Below are 23,845 nucleotides of genomic sequence, written 5' to 3' on the forward strand. Positions count from 1 at the left end.
CCTCTTATTTTTAATTCCCATACACTTTTTAATCAAAAATATAATGCAATGTTGCAATGTGTCCGATCAAGAAATTGTTTATCTAATTTATTTTTATATTTATTGTGCTTGTACAGTTGATGCTGAGTAAATAAGCAGCTTGCAGTGCCTTCAAATGTTTAAACGCTTGGCCGAAGTATCCGTATTGACGTCATGAGAACAAGACGTCAATCAGCATATATTTTTATGAGACACTATAAGATGCCTCCTGAGTATAAACTTGGGTTTGAGGTAACTCAAAAGGTATTTAATTCCCTTTACATCCTTTTTGCATGTTTTAAAAATATATTAATCTTATGCCAATTAAAATTATTGATTGCTTGTTTCCAGTATCAGACACCAAGTCTCAGTTATGGGATATTGTATCTAATTTAGGGGGTTCTACTCCTGGCAGCTCTAAACCTTATATACACCAGGAAAAAACATTCAATTATTGGTCTAACAAAAGTTCATTATCAAATTAAATATAATTTAAAATATGCACATTAGATGCTTATTTAAGTTAGGTTAAGTTTAGTATGGGTTAAGAGATTCCTAATGGGTTTATTTACTCCAGTTTTGCACAAGGGCTAGAAGACTTTTTTTGATAATGATGTTATACCAGCTTTTTAAAACCGGTACATAACTTTTTTTTTGAATGAAATCATTTTTAATGCAAATTAGACTTATTAATTTAAAATAATTAGATTGACAATTTAACCCTTAACGAAAGCCCCCCCCCCCCCCTCCGGTTTTTTCTATCTCATTTTCTGTGTGTGAAAGATAAAGAGCCCAAACTGCGTGACTTTTTAAGTATGGGTATGTCACATAACTAAGAGTTAGAATTTGTTGATTATCTCCATCCTGGCGGGAACAGGATGCCATCGAACCTGGCAGGGTCATCCAGATAAAGAGCAAAAATATTTTGTTGACTAAAACAAAGCATTTAAACATACCAAAATACTAAAATATCCTCTAGTAGTATATTCTTATATGAAATACAGATGTTCAAGTCAATTTCAGGTTCCAGGTATGATCCTGCAGACCCTGATCCTCCAGGTCTCCAGAAATCTTTAAAAGGCTCCTGTGGCCGCAATTTTTGACTTAGAGACTTTAAATTTTAAACTTAAGCTTTTCTTACATTTCTTACATGTCTACTTAACGTATTAAAATATCATAAAGATCCGCCGCCGTTTTTCCGCCGACCGCCGACTGCGGCGGCTGCCAAGTACAGCTGCGGCCGCTGAAATTTATATTTTGATATTTCTAATATAAAATTTACATAAAGATAAACATTTTCTGGAAAAAAATTGTTCTTCTAGTTTCAAAAGTAAGAAAATTACAGCCATTTGAATTTTTTAAGTAAAAAAAGACCTAAAAACAAAGATTGTTAAATAAAAGGGTGAAGGAAGCGAAAATTGACTTAGACTTATAAAAGGTCGGAAATTCATTATCAAACAGGGGACTTGCCCAAAAAAATTTAGCCCTCTAGCTCTAATAGGAACTGAGATAATAGGGGGAGGGGAAGGGGCGTTGAACGCAAGGGGCAAAGGGTGAATCTAATCTAGACTAGTTTTTTTTTTTAAGAAGGACCATATTCTTAACTCTTATTTTTACTAGAATGTTTTGTCTTTTTTAGAATCTACACCCATCAAATTTAACACTTGTGAATCTAACCAATATTAAATTTCCTATAAATAGAGATATTTGTAATATATCAGAAATAGGTAAGTTAAATTTCTTTATGTGACATTTCCCTGTTTTGTTTTCAAGTGGGCCTCAGGTTCTATTTGGTAGGGGGGCAAAGTGTCTCAAAAATCAGCCATGTGGCGTCATAGATATAAGGGATTACCGATCTCTTTTTTGAGATTACATGAGAAGTTTCAATGCTCGTTTGTCCAACTGTCTGATTTATTGAGCTTTGCTTTTATGTATGTTGTCATCTTTTAATAATACTTTATAGTATTGTAAGATATAGTACTAAAACTACTCTATAACTGTTGCATGACAATTTGTTACATTTTATGAAAAATCATTTTTATTAATCAAAACATATTCAAATAATTGATATCTGGATCTATTAATTGAAACAAAAATTTTGTTAAGGTATTGTAACAATTGTTCATACATCTGTAGACCATCAGAACCTTAGATCTATAATTAGGTAATGTACTTTACATGTATTATACAATCAGAAGCCTCTAGGGAAACTTTAGGTAGGGGGGAGGGGGGAGGTCGACCATCCACTTTGAATTTTCGTTTAAAAAAGAAATTTTGGATCAGGTTTCGTCGTATTTTCACAGTAGCTTTTCCTATTTATAGCCCCTGGGGGGGCTCTAACTATTCGTGGCCTATTTCCTAACTCTTTAGAGCAATCAATTACATTAACCTGACCTAACCTAACCTATCAAACGCTACTGTGAAAATACAATGGTACCCGTTACTTCGCTTTCTTTCCATGATTCGAAATTTTTAATTTGTAAGGTTTTCATTTTCTAGGGGGTATTTTCTTGTGAGAGGATGTAGACCCGACCCTCAAGTAGTTTTAAAAATACCTTGGCCCTGAAGCTTCATTGTAAAGAAAACCCTTATAGGTTCAGTGGTTATCGCGATCCTATGCTACAGATAGACTCTTAGACATCTTGTTACTTTATGAAATTTCAATACAAAAGTACATTTTTTAAAACTTTCATTGTCATGCTTTTACATTTTCAATAAAAGCATTCTATTCACACTGTAGACAGATTTTTAAAAAATTTCAATATTGCTTCAAAACCAATGAATTTCAGGTGGATTATAACCTGAGGTGGGTTCTTAAAAAAATTTTACCACACTAAAATCACTTTGGAACATTATAACCAGTGGGGCAAATAAAAAAATTGGTAATATTGATTCTTAAAAAACATTTACCCCACTGATTTTAATGTTCCAAAATGATTTTTTGAGTGGGGATAAAATATCCCCATTAGAACACTAATTTGAAATTTGGAAGATTTTTTAGGTTTGATTTTGTTTGAGATTGAGCGCGGCATTCGTACTTATGATTTAAATTTAATTAGATAATTGAAATATTACATTTTATTAGTGTTTTTCCTTGTTGCACAATAAATCTCTCTCTCTCATTTTATGTTTAAGTAAAAACAAACGCACACACACGACACACCCAAAAAATGTTTCAAAAGTATCTATCTATTTAGTTTTATTTTTTGTGTTGCTATGGTGATGATATTCTATGTCCTAATCCCTATTAAACAATAATGTGTGTATGTGTGTGTGTGTGTAATATTGGTTATTTAATAAAACTTATGTGTGTGTAAAGACTCAGAGAGTGTACGGAAAGGCATGGGTCAGTTAAACACCTACCCAAGGCTGACCCAGCCTACGGCAGGGGTCAACTAACGCACACACACACACACCAAGGGAAGCAAACTATTGGCAGGGGTCAACCAACGGATCTTGGACAAAGTAGCTTCGGACAAAGTAGCTTCGGACAAAGTAGCTTTGGACAAAGTAGCTTCAGGACAAAGTAGCTTCCAGACAAAGTAGCTTCCGGACATTTACTTAAGAAAAGTAGCTTCTAATAGAAAAATAAAAAAAATCGCCGAACCATTTTTAGTAAAATCCACGATCCATTTTTTGTAAAATCATCGAATTTTATGATTACAAACAATTAGACATTTTCACACCTTTAAAATGGAGGGAAGCTTGGCTAAATTTGTGCTCTCCCAGATGAAGACTGAGCTTCTCCAAGACGACCATAAGTTTACCTACAGGCGTAAGCAAGTAAAAGGAACAAAGATTTACTGGATGTGCAGCCAAGAAAAAGCAAAAAAGTGTTATGCTCGAGCAACAACAGAAATTAAAGATGGTGTTCAACGCATCATATCCATTCTAGTAAGTTTCTTTTACATTCTTTGTTAACAGTATTCTATCTCAGGTCATAAAGAATATATATTATTAGCGAGGTTTGGTGATTATTAGCTTTATATCTATATGTATAGCAGTTGGACTAGACGTATTTAATAACTCTTTTAAATTAATTTTTAAGATATTTTACTTATATTTTTGTTGTTATTGATCATGGCCGCAGCGCTCGGCCCCCTGGCCTGCCTAGCCGCAGGCGCTCGGCCTCCTTGCCTATAACCTAACCTAACCTAAACTAACCTATGTTTACTATTTTTTAAGGGACCACACACACGCATACTACATTGGCCAGAATAACAGGTTGGGTGTCCGCAAGAATCCAAGGTTCCCTGTTACGATGTGGAACATCTACACTAGGATTATTAACCAAGAACCAACCACCAATAACTCAGTTGAAAGTTGGAATGCACGTTTTAACAGTTCTCATAGAACAAACCACAGTGTTCTACGCATAATTCGTGGGTTCAAGGCCGAGGATGCCCTAGCTAGGACTAAGTTCCAGGAGGAGGTGGTGGGCAAGTCAACCATCCACAATCCTGGACGGAAGAACAGGATATCGGCAAGATATGAAAACTTGCGGCTCGCTCTGACCAAATACAAGAAGAAGAACATTAAGGAGTTCATGTATGGCATGCGCGGCGATGTTTAATGGAAGAAAAGAACATTGGACATAAATAGTTAACTACAATTGTAGTTTTAATTGTAATTTGATCAATTTATAAATATAAATTGTTAAAGTTTTGTTTGCTTTCAATAAAAAATTAGAAGTTAATGTACATTAAACATTCATACATAGGTTAGGTTAGGTTAGGTTATAGGCAAGGGGGCCAACGCCCGTGGCTAGGCAGGCCAGGGGGCCGAGCGCTGCGGCCATAACCTTTATTACTATTAGAAGCTACTTTTCTTAAGTAAATGTCCGGAAGCTACTTTGTCCGGAAGCTACTTTGTCCTGAAGCTACTTTGTCCGAAGCTACTTTGTCCAAAGCTACTTTGTTCGAAGCTACTTTGTCCAAGATCCCAACCAACAGGCAGGCACAGGGGGGAAAACGAGAAAATAGAGATGTATATGTAGTGCGATGTGTGATAGATGTGTATTGTATTATGTGTATGTGTATTTGTTGTGTATACACTTACTCTCCCCCACCTAGGGAAAGAAAGAAGTAGGGGGGGGGGGGAGAAAGTGGTAGGGTGGGTTTAATCAAAGTACAATAATTACAATTTTGCGGACAAAAAAGTACATTTTTTAGGATTAGAGATGTAATTGGGTATGTAGAATTATAAAGTGGGGAGAAAGATTCTAATAGACAATAGTATAAGGATACAGTAGATAAGATCATAATAATAAAAAAGATTAATTAGTCTATATCGTTTCAGATACGCTTAGAATAATAATTTATCGTTAAAAATACCAACAGTTACGCTACAGGGGTGCCAATTTTTATTTGAATTAAATTTTTTAATTTTTTTTGTCTTTGTTGGTTTTTTTTGACATGTTTTTTTATGCTTAATTTAAATACTTGAAAATTTGAAAAATCTCTGAATTAAAAAAAAAATATTCCAAATTTGATTGTGACTACCCCACTCGGTCTTTTGGAACATTACTTTGGCCCACTATTTTTTTCAATAAAATTTTTTTAAGAATGACATTTGCCTTTCCCCCATTTGATGTTCCAAAAAAATGGGAAAACAAGGGAGCAATTGAGTGTTCCAAACGAGTGTTCCAAAGTTCAGTGGGGTAAGGTTTTTTAAGAACCCACCTCTGTTCTGTACTGGAAAATTATGTAAAGCATCAAATTTTGTCCAGTTTTCCAGAAGTATATAAATGTACAATCATAAGATTAAATCCAGTTTTTTAGCTCATACCTTTGGTATCTTGGAGCTAAAAATCTGGTTTTACATTTTTATATTCGCGGAAAGCTGTTTATAATACAATGCAATGAATGACTATTGTACTTTTACTAATGAATATCATTGTTCTTATAATTAGGGTAGGGCAGAATACTTTTTGGGGCGGATACTGGATATCCGGATGATTTCTAATGCCGGATGTCCGGATAGTTTCAATATCTGGATATCTGACCCAACAATACTTATAATAATAGATTATTTATTTCTAGAGATACATGGGGTAATCCAAAGATTCCGGGAGTTAACACAAGGTATTTTTCTATACAACAGGAATGACAACATTCATATAAAGCGAAACTCAACAAATCCGAAAGATAAACCAATATTGACCTAAACCATGCTAGAATTGTTCTATCGAGTTTGCATGATAATTCACATAACAGCTCCTAAGTCTGTCCTTTTAAACCAAGCTAATTTTTAAGGTATCCTGGATTTACACAATTTAGCATCAAATTAATGCACAATTTTGTTGAGACTTACAAATTAATGTTTTGCTTATTAAGCTCTGACATTTTGCAAGGTTAATCGTTCGTTTGTCCTTCCTTCTCATTTTAGAGCTACACTTTTATGGAAGTTGTCATGTTTGTTAGAGAATTTGAAATTATTTTCCATGTTCCTTCTTGTAGTTTCAAAAAATCGGAAAACTGTTGTATATTTATTAACTAGAGTTGGCTCAATATAACTATATCGCTATTGGCTAGTTTTCTATAAGTACATATCTATTTATCTATTCCTCAATAAATCAATTTTCCTCCCCCGCCATTACTATCTAAAAGAAAGAAGTAAATATTTATTAATTTAATTGATTTTAAAAAGATTTTTTCAACTATATTTTTTTTCACATTACCATCACCAAAGGGTTAATATGATTAAAATTTTAGTTTTAATATTTTAACACAAAGGAAGTGTCGCCACAATCGAATTCTTTTAAAATACAGTTTTCTTAGATTTACTCTATTATGAACGTATAATTTTTATTTATGAAAAAAGGATTAAATACTTCAATGTAATTCAAATATCTACATGAAGTGAAAAACTTAATTCATTCCATAAACAAATAGAATAAAGGTCTTATCGCTTTCGTCAATGAGAGTTTAATGAGGATTATTGGAGTACTATGAGTTTTAAACACTTTACCATTGGAAGACTCGAGCTTATTAATAGACGTTTATTTCCTATATAGATCTGTCATGGATCTTGATGCAATTGTATTGTGGTATCCGCCTAGGGTAAATGGCAGACACCAGAGTTCGGATAAAGACTACGGCAGTGTGAACAGACGTGGACACCTATACTATAGAGAAGCTACGCTTCTCTAGCAATCACTAAATAATAAACATAGTCTATTCAGTTGTTTCTTTATTGCAGGTCTAAGGATAACTAAACTTGTACAACATAATATAAATACATATGGATTAGGAATAAAGATAGTTAAAGATAAATCATACAGTAAAACATAGATAATTGCAATGGTTAGGTAGATGGCTATCCCTGTCTGGGGCAGGCAGGATAGCCCATGGAACAGCACAATAGGTAGATAAGCATAGAGGGGCTGAGTGGTAGGTCTGGGTACTAAAGAGGGAAGGTTTGATGATTACTTGTGACAACAACAGTCTGTGTGGGGGTGATTCTATCAGGTGAGGGAAGGCTTAGATCCTTTATCCTCAGGGTTGAGGGGGTGCTGATAACTTGGTGGTTGAAGGGGAAGGTTCCGGTGCTTAAGATGGGAGAGGGAGGGGTAACACCCCTCCCTCCATTTGCAGGACAACTGAGAGATGAAATCAGTACCGTTATCTGCCATATTTTCAGGTGGCTTTACAATTGTAGAATAACAGGATTTAGCTGGGTGCGTAGCATCACTATAATGCCTTGGTTTCTGCATGGTCCAGAGCTGCCGCATACCACACAATAAAGCAGGCCGTTTTGTAAATGTTAAAAATTGGAAGATTTCATTAAATAAAAGTAATCGCATATATACTTAGTAAATAAAGTACACTATAATTTCGAAGCTAATTCAGTCAATTTATGTAATTCAGCCGGCTGTTCATTCAGTATATACTAATAGTGTACTTTTCAAAGAAACAAAAATTACAAAATGAATAAAAATCTCGCAACCTCTTAAAAACAGGGATAAGGGATGGGAAACCTGACCGAAATCTAGGTTTCAGCCTCCTTTTAAAATTCTTAATTTATATGTTTGCTATGGAACAATTAGTTGATAGAATGTTACCCATGTACTTATTCAATTCTACTTAATTTATTTATTAAAGCTGGGGAGCTAAAGCGGTGTTTATTTCTATATACAAGTTTTGAGGTGAAGTAGATCCCCCCTTAAAATGTTTGAAAATAAATCAGATTTAACCATCTCAAAAAAAACTTTTTTTTTAAATGGGGGGGGGGGGGTTGGCGAAGTAATAACGAAATTCTACTTAAAGCCACTAACATATTGGTTCTTTGAAAAGTTTTTATTATATTTTATGATAGGTGAAATCAACTACCTGAATTCTATTCTATACTTTTTTTCTTTGCATTCATATAATAGCTATTTCATCATTGTTCATAGTTTTCAAATCTAACTACTGCGTCATCCCGAAACTAGTTTTTTAGGCCTAGTTGGAAAATAGGCCTGGAATAATATTTTCTTACGTTTCCCATCCCTTAACCCCTGCTTAAAAAGCAATATTATTAAATAAATCTTTAATATTATTATAGATTAGTGTTTCTTACTGGTACAACCGAACACGAGGACGAACAGGTAAAAGAATTTGAAAAGATATTTAACCTTTTTTCTGGGGTAGGGGGAGGGGTGGCTTTTTATAATCCCCTGGTGGTTTCGCCCCTAGCCTCTAGGGATTTTCCCCAAGAGGTTTTATGATCCAAATTTTTCGTATTTTAGATTTAAAAGTAAATTTAAAAAAAAAATTCATTTTTGGGAGGGGGGTAGTTGACCCAACCATTTTGATTTTAGTTTTAAAACGAATTTTTTTTTTTGGGGGGAGGGTACCTTTTTTTTCGTCTGCTTTTAAATAATTTTCTGCTACTTGGCTGTGTTAATATAAGCAACACCATTGGTTGATTTTCAATGACCCAATATAAAGGGAAGATACAGCTATTTTACCCTTTCTCCCTAAAGTGTTTTAATATAATATTTACATAATTTGATAAAACTTCCTTAATTTCTTTCAATTAGTAAAAAGCAATCAAGTAATCTTAAAAAAACGTTGCAATAGCATTTTTTCACCAAGAGTTGCATATTTGTGCCCTTTGAATTTAGGCAGGAAATAGGCATCTTTTGCTTTCACGTAAATAATTCAATGTCCACAAATATGTTTGTTGTTTGTCATACCATATGCATTTTTTTCTCTCTTTTTTCCCCCTATCTTCTTGTTTTTGAACTGGTACCCAAAGTTTTATAAACACTTTTCTCATTAATTTGCTTTCTTAGACCTCAACTGGTTCATACTAAGTACCATTTTCAAACTTTTAAACTAATATTTTTAATATACAGATGAAATAAATTTGTTTATCATCATTAGGGTTGTACAATGTACATCAATTTGTCGTGCAATGTTCTCTTCCTAATAATCCCTGCATTTTATCTTAGTCTTTTATGTCTTTTCAACTTTAACAACGCATTTAATGTTAAAAAAATTCACATTTTTAATTTTTATTGCACGTGCATCAAATTATCAGTATGACTTCGAAACTGATTTATATACGCAGGATTAAAACTAGTTCTCATTCATACCAGTTTTATTAGTCCTGGTCTTCAGCCCTTCAAGGCTAATGACAATTTTTTTAAATCTTATAATTTCTCATTTAAATACCAGCGAAAAGCTGCAATGTACAATTATAAAAATAAAACCAGTTTTTTAGCACCGAGATGCCGAAGGCATGGGCTAAAAGAACAGGTTTTAATCTTATGATTGTATATTTTTATATTTGAAGAAAACTTTATTTAATACGATGCTAGACATATTTTTTTCAAATGGATGAGAGCGGTTTCTAATCCACCGGATATTAATTTGCTTCAAATGAATAAATAAACTGTTCTTACTCTTTTAGGCTAGATTACTGGACGAAAGTAACACTTACCATGATATTGTACAAGTAAGATTTAAATATTTAGCAAGTTATATATTTTTTGAGGAATTTCATATTATTGTAGTAGCGGCCGCCGGTGTTCTTAAGGTGGGAGGGGGATAAGTCAACCGCCCTTCTACTTTTTAATTTGAGTTTTAATAAGGAATATCAAAAAAAAATGGGGGGGGGATTTTAAATTGGGAAGGTTTAGATACGCTCTCCCAAATTAGTTAAAAACCTTCCCTGTACCTAAAAAAGCTTAATTGCACTGGAAAACCAAACAGATGTAATTTTTTATAAAATAAAAAATTGGCGTATTTGTATAAACACTCGTAGACAATCAATATTACGCAAATTTTGGGGGAACGAAAAAAAGAGGGGGGAGAACAAGTTTTAAGAATTCCTAAATATATAATAACCCAATCTTCCTTCATCAAAATTTAAATTTTCAAATAAAAGGGAGGGGAGGGATTATTCTATGCCTGACTATAAACTTTGGGGTAGACAACGCCAAAAAAAAGAAAAACTGAATTTAATCCTCAATATTTTAGGCAGATTTCCACGACTCCTATCATAATTTATCTTACAAGAATGTTTTTGGTAAAATGTGGACCTCTCAATTTTGTGAGCAGGTAAGAAAATTTTTGCAGTATTGCTTTAAAACCGATTAATATCCGGTGGATTAGAACCAGTTCTCAGCCATAGAGAAAATTATGTGGAGAATCGTAATTAGAATTTTAAAAATGTACCCGCGTCTTTTGGCAAGAATTATTGTCTAATATTTACTATTATACTCGCAAGTCAAGTTTTAAGTCAGTTGGGTCATTTTAACACGTAGCTCCCTAACTATACGTAACACAGGAATCGTTTTTATATCTCCAAAAATTGACATTTTTATTCTATTAACACAAGCTGCGCGATTTCAATTTTAAAAATGTCCGCATTTTTTTTGCACACCTCTTAGCTTATACCAATTAACAAAAAAAAACTCACAACCTTTACATGATTATCAGCTGTCGTTGGGGGGACAAAACTTAGTAGAATTGACGATCTTATTATCTGCCCCCCAAATATTTTTTTGGATTTATTTCGCTTGTTGGCTATACCTTATTCCTGGAACCGGTATAATTAAATCATAAATGTAATAAAGTTTCTCATAGGTCCAGAGAAGGTTACTAACTATTTTGGGGGAGGGTACCGCTCCTCCACATTCTTAAGATAAATAGCCCACATAAAAAAACTTCTCTTGAGATAAAATCAACCTTATTCGACGTTCACTCAAAGCCCAAAAATAATGGACTTAAAAGTGTATTAAACTGTATATAAGACATTTGCGAATATATTGATACCATTAATTTGCCTCTTAGATAGAAAAAGTATGTTTTTTTAATATTTTTCTCTTGCTACAAATCAAATTTCAAATTTGAGTCACCAAAAATGCTAAACTAATTTTTGCTCTAGAAGAATCAATTTTTGGAGTTAGAAAGTGCTTAATACCTCATTTTAATCGCCTGGCATTGCTTTATAATATACAGGTAATGACTTGGTTTTATATGGAACAGCTGACTAAAAAATCGAGGTTTTGTGATAAACCCACTTTTGTTGTTGCTCCATAAATGATATTTTTTTCCCCAATTTTTTTGGCTGTAAAGAAGCTTTATATATTCATATAACATCCACCTAAATTTAACTTTTGATATTTTATTTATAACATCACCAGAGGGAATTGAATTTTGGAAAAAAAATATCAATTTATATTTTACACTGCTATGCATTGTTCTTGTTCTTGTTCCTAAAAAAAATTTATATTATAAAAAAGAGAATTATTTAACGCTTCTATAGGTATGTTTATCATTTTTCTAGGCTAAATATAACTATAATTACACCATTTTAAAGTTAGACATCATAACATATTAACACAATTATTGAATCGGTCTGTATTATTAAGCTGGCAACTCTTAAAACAGCTGCATTTCATTATCCTATTATATAAAGTAGTAATCTTTTTTGTCTTCAGCTTAAGCTTTCAACCATTACAGTACCTATTGAGTTCTGTGTTTTATGGATGCTTCTTATAGGACCCTGGATAGTTTTGGAATTTTGTAAAAAATATCAATTTATATTTTACACTGCTATGCATTGTTCTCGTTCTTGTTTCTAAAAAAATATTTTTATAATTAAAAAGAGAATTATTTAATGCTTCTATAGGTATGTTATTCATTTTTCTAGTCTAAATATAACTATAATTTCAGCATTTTTTAAACATCATTATATTCAAGTTATTGTAATTTTTAAATAAAATATCAATATCAAGAACTATTGGAACAATTTTTACCAAAACAAGGTGTTATAAAGTGTAGGATCCCTCACAATATCTATCTGTCTGTCTATAATGCATTACACATGTAATGCTAATAGAGAGGATGCTATAAGAGTGCTCTTATAATGTGAACTTCTCATAATTGGATGGGCTTCCTGAAACCAGAGACCATAAAGTTGGCCTAGTCACTACAAGGGGAGTGCAGGAGTATCCAGGGGGAGGTGCTTGTAAAAGGGTAATTTTTTTTAGGGATGGGGGTAATCACCCCCCGTAATAAATTATGGGGGGTAAAAAACCAGCCTTTTAATTTTTTTTTAATAGGAGTAAAGAAAATCCTTAAAACTTACAAATCTAGGAATCAAACTAGCACCCCAACCAATAATCGGTTCCATGCCAAATGTAGGAGTGGAAAAACATTGGAGGGACAAATGCTTGAGTCCCAAACGTCAGAGTGGAACAAACGCAGGAGTGGGACAAACGTTGAAGTGGACAAACGCAGGATTTTTGGGACAAACACAGGAGTCCCAAACTTTTTTTTCAATTTTGAATTTTTTTTATACAAACACAGCCCCCCCTACCTTCGTCCTGTTACTTTTCTTAGTTAGGTTAGGTTAGGATATAGGCTAGGGGGCTGAGCACTGCAGCCATAGTCATTATTTTGTAGACAAGGGTATAAAAAATTTCAAAATTGTAATATTATTAAAATAGTAGACACTCCTAGGTTTTATTTAAGCAATGTCCACTCCAATGTTTTCCACTCCAACGTTTGTCCACCTTGATGTTTGTCCACTCTGACGTTTGTCCCATTCTTACGTTTGTCCACTCCGATGTTTGGGACTCCTGCATTTGTCCACTCCAACATTTGGGACTCCTATGTTTGAGGTAGAACCCCAATAAGTAAATCTCAATAAAACTTGATAAAATTATGCAAAATATCAAAGTATTCAATCCCTGAATTTCAATTATCTAACTTGAATAGGAGTAGAGATAATCATGAAAACTTGAAATGTAGGAATCGATATAGCCCACCCCAGTTTTTTTGGCAAATCCTAATGAAACTTGATGAAAATATGGAGTATTGATAGAGAGAGAGAATATTCAATCCATGAAAATTTCAGCCTTCTATCTTTTATAGAAGCCGAGAAAATATCATTTTCCCCTTTCTGTCTCAGACAGACAGACATACCAATGAACAGACTTACAGATGAATGGACAGACAATGGACGGACAAATATTTTGAATTATAGAGTAGCTTCACTACTAAAAAACTAAATAGGATAATTGTTGTACACAAATTGATTTCAGTATGATTTAAATGAGCTTACTTAATCAAGGACGTCCAAGCTTTTTGATTTGGGGGGGAAGGGGGGGGGGAATTGAAATATCTAAATTTGGGCATCCCCATGTTCATTTTGTGGGGTAATCTTTATATAATAGAGGCAAGGACGTCAAAGCTTTTTATATTTTTTTTTGGGGGGGGGGGAAGGGGAAGATTAAAAATTATGGGGTTGCCCCAAAATTAATTAATAACCCTTAACCCCCTCCCCCCCCCCCCCCCGGGACATCCCTTTACATAAAGTAATGATTATAAAGTTGCTAAGTACCTTACTGCTACAAAAATCATCTTCCAACATTTAAGATTAATTCTAACACGCCTGAATTAACAAAAAGAGCTAACCATGGCGTGGATATACACATCCTAATTGTAAAAATGTTTTGCTTTTTAAAATTGTAAATCAATTATTCAGGAATCATTTTACTTTGTTTATTTACTAGCAGCTGCACTCCAAGCATCTAGGAGCTCTGCAATTAAAGGAGTAAGGAAGTTAGTAAAATAGCCTTATACTTTACCAAAATCTTAAGCTACAGACAAAAAAGCTTTATATGATATGTATTAATTTGTAAAACTGCAAATGATAAAATATGACCTATTTTTTTCTCTTTAAAGATTCTCTTCAAACACCTCCCCCTTTTTATATAAAGATGCTAATTCCCCCCAACCCTAAGAGGATATAAGCAGTAAAAAACCCCGCAGGGGGCACAATTTTCTAACACTTCTTTCTTATTTAGTCTTTTAAAAGGATTCAAAATGCATTGACATATATATATATTTTTTTTAACTCTTATTTTATACATCTTAATTGGAACTGATGATCTATTTTTATAGAGAAACATATGTATTCCATCAATAAAAAGTTAAAAAATTAAGTGTGTTTATACATATAATAATTACTATATATAATAGGATAATGAATTGCAGCTGTTTTAAGGGTTGCCAGCCTAATAATACAGACCGATTCAATAATTGTGTTAATATGTTATGATGTCTAACTTTAAAATTGTGTAATTATAGTTATATTTAGCCTAGAAAAATGATAAACATACCTATAGAAGCGTTAAATAATTCTCTTTTTTATAATATAAATTTTTTTTAGGAACAAGAACAAGAACAATGCATAGCAGTGTAAAATATAAATTGATATTTTTTTTCCAAAATTCAATTCCCTCTGGTGATGTTATAAATAAAATATCAAAAGTTAAATTTAGGTGGATGTTATATGAATATATAAAGCTTCTTTACAGCCAAAAAAATTGGGAAAAAAATATCATTTATGGAGCAACAACAAAAGTGGGTTTATCACAAAACCTCGATTTTTTAGTCAGCTGTTCCATAAAAAACCAAGTCATTACCTGTATATTATAAAGCAATGCCAGGCGATTAAAATGAGGTATTAAGCACTTTCTAACTCCAAAAATTGATTCTTCTAGAGCAAAAATTAGTTTAGCATTTTTGGTGACTCAAATTTGAAATTTGATTTGTAGCAAGAGAAAAATATTAAAAAAACATACTTTTTTCTATCTAAGAGGCAAATTAATGGTATCAATATATTCGCAAATGTCTTATATACAGTTTAATACACTTTTAAGTCCATTATTTTTGGGCTTTGAGTGAACGTCGAATAAGGTTGATTTTATCTCTCTTGCCCAAATAAAAGGGATAGTTGCATAAAGTGCATTAAAAAAAGTTTGATTGCAAGCAAAAGTTACAAGATTACCATCTAACATATATAATTTTGTATCACAATAAATAGAAATCAATTAGGCAACAACAACATAGTCATCATGCTGGTTTTATGAAAACAGGACAGCCATATAAGTTGCATATATCCTAAAAAAATGATTTTCACGTCTTGATATTTTCAAAACTAACTGGTAGAAAAATTAAATTCTTTCCAATATATGTCATTTAGATGTAGTTTGAACTATTAAACAGAAAAAATATGCAGTTCACTGAATTCAAGTTTAAATGCACTTTGTGCAACTACCCCTTTAACTTTTTCTAAAATTTACCTTTTAACTTCTCGGATTGAGATGGTTAGAGAGCCATTACAGGATGTAGTACCTTTCATGACATCACCTCTTAAAGGGCGTTTCGTCATATTTTCATAGTACTCTTTCTCCTAATTCTCCTATATCAAAAGCTACTGTGAAAATACAATATATTTATTAATAGACTTGTTAGGTAATTACTTTTCAAAATTTTATATTTTTTTTAACTTTTAGGCTGAATTTATAGTGAAGACAGATGATGATATGTTTCTAGATTTATATGGAATTTATCATTTATCAAGGAATAGTGTGGCCATTTTATAAACTAGCATTTTCCAGGGATCTCCCCACTTACCTCTTCTGTAGATAAAAATTTGTGGAAAAAACATTTAAACACACATCTTATTAAAGGAACCAATCAAAATTCACCAAGTCTCCAAAGTTGTTAAGCCAACAAAAAGGAAAACTTTACTATAAAAGTTTGGGGACTAGTGTAATAAACATCCCATTGTACCCTCTCTCTCTGATGATTTTCTATAATCAGGGTCGTTCCGCACGTCTACAATAACAGACAGCTCTTATCGTTAATTTAGGCATGTTATATTTGTCCTATCGGTTTTAAACTTTACATGTTAATAGTTAGGTACCATTCTATAAAACGGTTTCATCTGTTTAAAGCATACCAATTTTATTTTTTTATGACCACAAGCTTGGTAGACAGACGGACTATGACCTTGTATCATAGATCAGCTTTGCTGATCTGCTGATAACATTATAACTAATGGTAAAATTTAGTTTGATGTTTATTTGGAAAAGGCAACTCAAATACTAAATACATTATACAACAAATAATAATACATGGATTCAGAGATACATATCAATAAGAATTACATGGCAAAGATATAATATTTAATGGTTGTTATGCATGGCTGATCCCCTCCCTGCATCAGTAGTTCCTCCAGGTGTTGGGTGCCTCATTCACACATCCTGTCTTTGTTGTAGGCAGTCACATGGGTGGGGTTGGCACAGTCCCAGGCGGCAATGACATAACTAGCGGCTGGCCATACCACTCCTGCCAGTAGACACAGCAAACTGGGCCAGCCAGCGGTCATGGACGGTTGGGGGATGCACATCATTGTGCTGTACATCCAGTGGCGGCAAGGTAGCTGACAACTCCCAGTTAGCAATCTTTTTCCACTTTTCCCAACCCTAATTTCTTCAGACACAAGTGCATGAGGCAAAGGCAAGTCCTGTTGGGCACAAAACCTGGCATACAAATAATCAACATAAGTAAGAGATTTAATTTTATCCTGAGAATTTACTTGACAGGCAGTCTCATTGGGGACGTCCTGGGGCCGGTCAAGGGGACTGGTCACCTCTCTCTCCTGTAAGGCGGATGGCTGGTTCTCCTGGGGCTCCAACTTGATGTCTGGTTCCCTGGCGGTGATGGGTGTCACCTCTCTCCTTGGCTTGTCCTGCAGGTCTGGCGTCGCTCTGGCGGTGATGGGTGTCACCTCTTTCCTCCTCAGATTGTCCTGCAGGTCCGGTGTCACTGGCAATGATGGGTGTCACCTCTTTCCTCAGCTCGGCTGGTAGGCTGCAGGTCATCATAGTAAGTCCAAATGTCTGCAGGGGGACAGGCTCCTGGATACACGCGTCCTTCAGCTGGCTGGGCGCCATCATGTTCAGTCCAAATCCAGATAGTGGGACAGGTTCCTGGGAGCTACCCATCATGTTGATCCTTGCGGGGATGGTTCCAAACTGTGGCACTGGATCAGCAGCTGGTGCGGCACTGGGGGTAGCACTTGGCTGGGCTGGCTGTCCTACTTCTCCATCCAGGTAAGACACATGAGGGTTTGGGCGGCTGGGTACTGTTTGCTAGGGCCCACCTCTCTTGGGCTCTACCTGCTCCCAAGTAGCGCGGCAGTTAGCAGCAATGTCGCCCATCCCTTGGCAGAAATCACACCACTGGCCTCTAGGGGCAAGAGGCGCAGCTGGCAGTCCTCCTCGAGCAGTCACAACTAGGGTGGGGCACTCTCTGGCCATGTTCCCATACCCCTGGCATTAATAACAGCGGCCAGTGTTAGCAGACTGATGCTTGGGCTGCTCAGCTGGCGGTTGAGTCTTACCCATCTGATTGAGGTGGACAGTCATCGCTCCTAGATCCATGGGTTCATTGTCATCGTAGCATGGCAACTGGATGCTGGCTGACCCAGTCAGGCCCTCGGTGGAATCTGAGTGCGCAGCCCCCTCCTTCAACATCCTGTGACAGAGGTGACCACAAACATGGCCTTCTTTGTATACTCTGGCACTGAGGTAAACTCATGCTCCATCAATGTTCGCTTAACATTTATATTTTGTATGCCCCTGTTGAGTTCATCTATCAACAGCTCTTCATGGGCATATGCTTCACGATAGAGTAAGCATTTTGTGCTTATGTACGCCTGAATTGGCTCATGCAGCTGTTGCCTATAGTCTCTGAACGCCTGTTTTAGTGTCTGAGACTCATAGACGGGTTGAAACAGCGTTTTCCAATTCAGGGCGTACTTGTTCATATGTCTAAAGTCCCAAACGTAGAAGTGGAAAAACATCAGAGTGGACAAACGCAGGAGTCCCAAACGTCAGAGTGGGACAAACGCAGGAGTAGGACAAACGTCGGAGTGGACAAATGCAGGATTTTTGGGACAAACATCAGAGTGGACAAACACAGGAGTCCCAATTTTTTTTCAATTTTTTTGGTCCCTTTATTTTTCTTAGTTAGGTTAGGTTAGGTTATAGGCCAGGGGGCCGAGCACTGCGGCTAGGCAGGCTAGGGGGCCAAGTCATTATTTTGTAGACAAGGGTATAGATAAATTTTAAAATTGTAATATTATTAAAATATCATACACTCCTAGGTTTTACTTAAGCAATGTCTACTCCAACGTTTGTCCCACTCCTACATTTGTCCACTCCGACGTTTGGGACTCCTGCGTTTGTCCACTTCAATGTTTGGAACTCCTACATTTGGGGTAGGACCCATCAGATTATTGTTCATTGTCTTATCCCTTTAGAACCCTGAGGACAAATGAAATTAAGTTAAGTCAAGCATATGGAATATCATAACTTTATGTCTCTGCATAGAAACCTACGAACTGAAAAACTGACCTTTATGGAAACACTCCCTGAAACTATAAATAAACTGGCCACACTAATGTGTGTGTGTGTTTAAATTAGAAATTACCTGACAACTGATATATATAAAAATGGAGAATTTGTTTTCTGTCCAGTGTGGTATGGAATGCCCATACTGAGAGATAAAAATAATAAGGTTCTACAATTTCCAGGTCACATGCAGTTTACAGTAAAATGTTTCTGGTAACAAATATCTACAAAAATATGTGAACTTGAAAGGCACAAAATTAAACCGACAAAATAAGGCCAACAAACAATCTGGAATAGTCATTAATCAATAATGCACGCACAGTTATCTCGCAGTGCACATAAATGCACAAACAAAAGACTTATTTTACGCGTTTACTTCAATGTTGCTTTCCCTGTGTATCATTTTGATTAAATACTGGCTATCTCAGATTATCTATACGCCTTCTCATGCCGCTTAAAACAGTGTGTGGGTATGATATGTACGTTCAGCTGTTTGGCAGCTAGTAGCCTTTAGAATTCATTTTGCCGTAAAATTGCAATTGACACCAATTTACACACTCATTAATCCTAACAAATTCTTGGTTCTTTCTCTTAAACTGTCTATTGATTCCCCCCCCCCTAATTTTGTAATAAATTGAAAAGGTTGAGTAGGATATATTATCCCCTGAGGGACTTAACCCTGCAGGCTTTTCATTCATTATCGTATAATCTAATCTAACTCAACCTGACCTGAAGTACTCCCACTATCTTATTTTTTTCTCACTGTATATTGGGGGGGGGGGGCTGTTCTCAACAAGTCATTTTGAGGGAAACAACCAAGCTCTAAATTGTAATATGTAAAATTGAGTATTTGAAATAAAGGGTGTGCAAAAATGGGGATATTTTTAAAATTAAAATTGCGCGGCTTGTGTTAACAGTAGAAAAATGTTACGCATATCGTTAGAACCATTAGGAAGTCTATTTTTTGGAAATATAAAAACGATTCCTGTGCTACATATAGTTTGGGAGCTACGTGTTAAAATGCCCCAATTGCCTTAAAACTTGACTTGCGAGTAAATCATTAAAGATTAAAGTATATAAAAAAATATGTACCTTTTTAAAATTCAATTTGCGCGGCTTGTGTTAATAGTAGAATAACGTTATGCATACTGTTAGAACCGCTATAAAGTCTATTTTATGGAAATATAAGAACCATTACTGTGCTACTTATAGTTTAGGAGCTACGTAGTAGAATGTCCCAACTGACTTTAAACTTGACTTGCGAGTAAAGATTAAAAAGGGTGTGCAAAAATGCGGACATTATCAAAATTCAAACTGCTCGGCTTGTGTGAATAGTAGAAAAATGCTATATCATTAGAACCTTCATAAGCTCTATTTTTTAAGTACGATTTTTGTGCTATTTTTATTTAGTTTAGGAGCTGTATTTTAAGTCAGTTGGGACATTCTACCACATAGCTCATCAATTATACATGAATAGTTCTTATATTTCCAAAAAATATACTTCATAGCGGTTCTAACGGTATGCATAACATTTTTCTACCATTAACACAAGCCAAACAATTAGAATTTTAAAAAGGTACGTATTTTTATTTGCACACCCTTTAATTTAATCTTTAATGATTTACATGCAAGTCAAGTTTTACATCAGTTGGGACATTTTAACACGTAGCTCCGTAACTATATGTAGCAGAGGAATCCTTCTTATATTTCCAAAAAATAGACTTCCTAACGGTTCTAATGATATGCAAAATATTTTTCTACTATTAACACAAGCCGCGCAATTTTAATTTTTAAAATGTCCGCATTTTTTTTGCACACCCTTTAGTATTTTGAAATATTCTTTGAGAAAATTTGAGATTGGTTTGTTTGAATGCATTACAAAAAATTAAATTATAACTAAATTCGGGTATAGTCCCTTTCGTGGCATCGCCTCTTATAAGGGCGATTAGTCGTATTTTCAGAGGTTATTTTAGGCTAGGTTAGGTGATATCCCTGCAGGATTAGGCAATCGGCCCCGCAGGGTTAGAGCCCCCAGAAATAGGGCTAGAAATAGGTGAAAAGATACCGTTAATAAGAGGCGCTGACACAAAATGGACTATAGCCCTAAATTCTTGTAAAAAGATAAGTTTTTTATCTGTTTCAAACATAAATTATTTCAAGCTTTTATACTAATATCATCATCATATCAAAAATATTTTTTATTATTTCAGTGGTATGTAAGCGAAGAAGAGTTGGAAGGTTTTTATATTTTAATTAGTAGCGAAGCTACTCTATAACACAATATGTCAATTAGTCATCCTAGTTTTTTTTATCAGTGAAACTACTCTACTAGTCAGCTATGTCGGTATAATTAAACTTTTAGTACAGGGCTGCGGCCAAGTACTTGACGTTCGTTCTATATAGAGCAGTTGGCTGAGGTTTTATAAATAGAGGGATCGCGCCTATAAGAGGAACTACATATTTCTTACTACAAACCCATTTATTAAAATAGACAATAATTAGGTTAGGGTAGATCAAGGAGGCAGGGGACTATAAATTACACTGGCACCCAAAAGTTTTAAAATCAAGTAATATTATTTGTTAGCCCAAAAACTGAATTGTGAATGATGGGGAATTGTGTTTGTGTAGGTATAGTAGGCCTATCAGTGCAGTGTTAGAGAGAACCCATCAATGCCCTCTTCCCTTTTTTAAAACCTAATCTAAAAAATAAAAGGGGGAGGGTTCAGTGTTTGAACGGCAATTTGAGGGTAAGCACCGAAAATACGATTTTTTGTATTGTTTTCTTTGCTGCGCAATCTATCAATATAATTGTCCTTAATAAAAGAATTATTTTCCAATTTATGGAAATTATAATCTAGAATAAGTATTTGTTTAGGTGGTCCTTATTTTACAAACACTTCATTGTACACGTTGTTTTTTTAACAGGACAAAAATATCACTTAATTTAACCCACTTGCCATTGACAGAAGTTAACCCATTAGTGACGAACCGGCTTTTAACGCCCGGTTCCAGAAAATCCGAAAAAAAACGGTTTTCAGTTTCAGGATTGCATCATGCTCGCATGAGCCTACCCTTTACTGCGCTGTTTTTCAATTCCCCCCAGAGAGAAGCGTTTCTATCTATTCGGTCGGCCACAATCTTTCATCGAAGATGGGTTAACCAAGAAAAACAAGGTGATTTAAAATACCCCTTCTAACTTTTTTGTTTATGAAGTAAAGTTAGTGATTTTTTTCGTGAAATTTAAAGTTTATTGGCAACTACATTCATTTGTGAAATCGTTTTATTCAAATTATTTTTTTAATATGATTTTTTTATTGTTTAATTATGTTCTATATAACTCCGGTTCGATGTGAGTAAAAATACCCGCTAGTTTTATTGCCCTGCTCGGCGCGAGTAAAGATACCCGGTTTTAACTTTTCAACCATTAGATATATTAGATATTTTTTATCATTTATTATTCTCTTCAAATGTAAAAATTTCTTTATTTCCCAATGATAAATATAATTGATAGATAGATAAATAAAAGGATTGATAGATAGATAGATAGACTGATATATAGGGATAAGACAAAGGCCGATAAATTTATGTAGATTCCCAATGATAAACAACAATTGTTAGATAGATAAATAAAAGGATGGATGGATATATCTTGGTTTAGACTTTATTACATAAATATTTTTAAGGGGTGGGGGGGGGGATATGTTTTTTTCTCTCAAAAAAACAATACTATTTTAAATTTTTAGGAGTACAAAATTGACAACAATTGACATTGATGGTTTTAGGCCATTTTCATTATCTTGTCATCGCCTTCAGGATGGGGGCGTAACTAACCAGTATTCTATGTAAATTTGATGGTTTCAGGCCATTTTGCTTATCTTGACGTTTCCCCACAGGATGGGGGCGTAACTAACCAGTATTCTATGCAAATTTGATGGTTTTAGGCCATTTTTGTTATCTTGATATTACTGTATTATTCTATTCTTTTGTTTGTGAAATTTTTTAAATACTTTAGGCCAAAGATATGTGATAAGTCTTTTCTAGTCTTTCCTTTATCAATAAAAATTATATTTTTTTATATATTTGTCAATTTCTGATACTACTAGAATAGTTGCTACTCTATAATTCACTTTGGACGTTCAAAAATTACATTATCAATATCTCTCCCATTATTATCAATACAAATATTAGCAAAAGTTTTAAAACTTCCTCAAAATGGGCTTTTTTTAACCGAAAAGGGTGGTACCTATAGCCAAAATCTTAAATGTGATATAAATTGTTTTGTATGTTAGTTGTAGCTCTATCAATTACATGAGGTAATGTAGTTTTTAATTACGGATCGTATCGTAGTTTTAAAAAGTGTTCATCTCACTTTGGGCATTCAAAAATTACATTTTTAACTTTTTGGGCCAAAAAACCGGGTATTTAGGTCAAAAACGGGCGCTAATGCCGGGGGAAAGCACCAAAAAACGCCAAAAACGGTTATTAATGCCAAAAGGTTTCTTTACTTGCGCCAAACCGGGTTTTTTTGCAACTTTCCTGTGCATGCCACTAGAGCAAAACAAAAAAATTGGAATTCCGTTTTTACCATTATAAAGCTTTCCTGAGATTTTCAGCTTGATCGGTCCATAAAAGTGGCGCTCAGCACTAATGGGTTAATAATCTATATCTTAATATCTTTATTAGGTTTATAAGAAAAACATGTTTAGCGATTTTGAGCAAATTGTGCCTTGAAAACCGGATATTCAAAAGAACCTTTTTTTGGAAGATTTTTAGATCATGACCAATTTAAAGAGTGTGCAAAAATGCGTATATTTTAAAAATTCGTATTGTGCGGCACTTGTTAATAGTACAAAATGTTATGAATACCGTTAGAATCGTCATAAACTCTAATTTTTGGAAATATATGCATCACATTCTTCTATATGTAGTAAAGAAGCTACGTCTGAAAATGTGGTAAAGGTTGAAAAGTATTAAGTAAGCTGGGAAATTTTAAAACGTTGCTCCTAAACTGGGCGTAGCACAGGAATTGTTCTTAAATATCAGATTTCTAGAGTTTATGACAATTCTAACGTTATGCATAAAAGTTTTCTACTATTAACACACGCCGCGCAATTTGAATTT

The 23,845-nt window shown here is 34.4% G+C and overlaps 1 protein-coding gene across 2 annotated transcripts in view; it reads left to right on the forward strand.

Annotated features, from left to right (window-relative positions):
* Window positions 1-1,626: 1,626 nt before the first annotated feature.
* LOC145304024 (uncharacterized) overlaps window positions 1,627-23,845 on the forward strand; it is a 29,130-nt gene continuing 6,911 nt past the window's right edge. Inside the window, exons 1-7 of one of the 2 annotated variants that reach the window (XM_080145779.1) lie at window positions 1,627-1,745; window positions 2,125-2,182; window positions 6,060-6,101; window positions 8,563-8,605; window positions 9,916-9,960; window positions 10,485-10,565; window positions 20,935-20,962. In XM_080145779.1, the coding sequence (XP_080001905.1) occupies window positions 10,539-10,565; window positions 20,935-20,962 (55 nt within the window). In that variant the 5' untranslated portion in view covers window positions 1,627-1,745; window positions 2,125-2,182; window positions 6,060-6,101; ... (1 more) ...; window positions 9,916-9,960; window positions 10,485-10,538. Of the gene's footprint in view, window positions 1,746-2,124; window positions 2,183-6,059; window positions 6,102-8,562; window positions 8,606-9,915; window positions 9,961-10,484; window positions 10,566-18,718; window positions 18,891-20,934; window positions 20,963-23,845 lie in introns of those variants that run through there. The other variant, XM_080145778.1, reaches the window with a different exon arrangement.

This window comes from Acartia tonsa, chromosome 13 (genome assembly GCF_053477335.1).
Source record: "Acartia tonsa isolate MP-2025a chromosome 13, ASM5347733v1, whole genome shotgun sequence".
Classification (NCBI taxonomy): Eukaryota; Metazoa; Arthropoda; class Copepoda; order Calanoida; family Acartiidae; genus Acartia; species Acartia tonsa.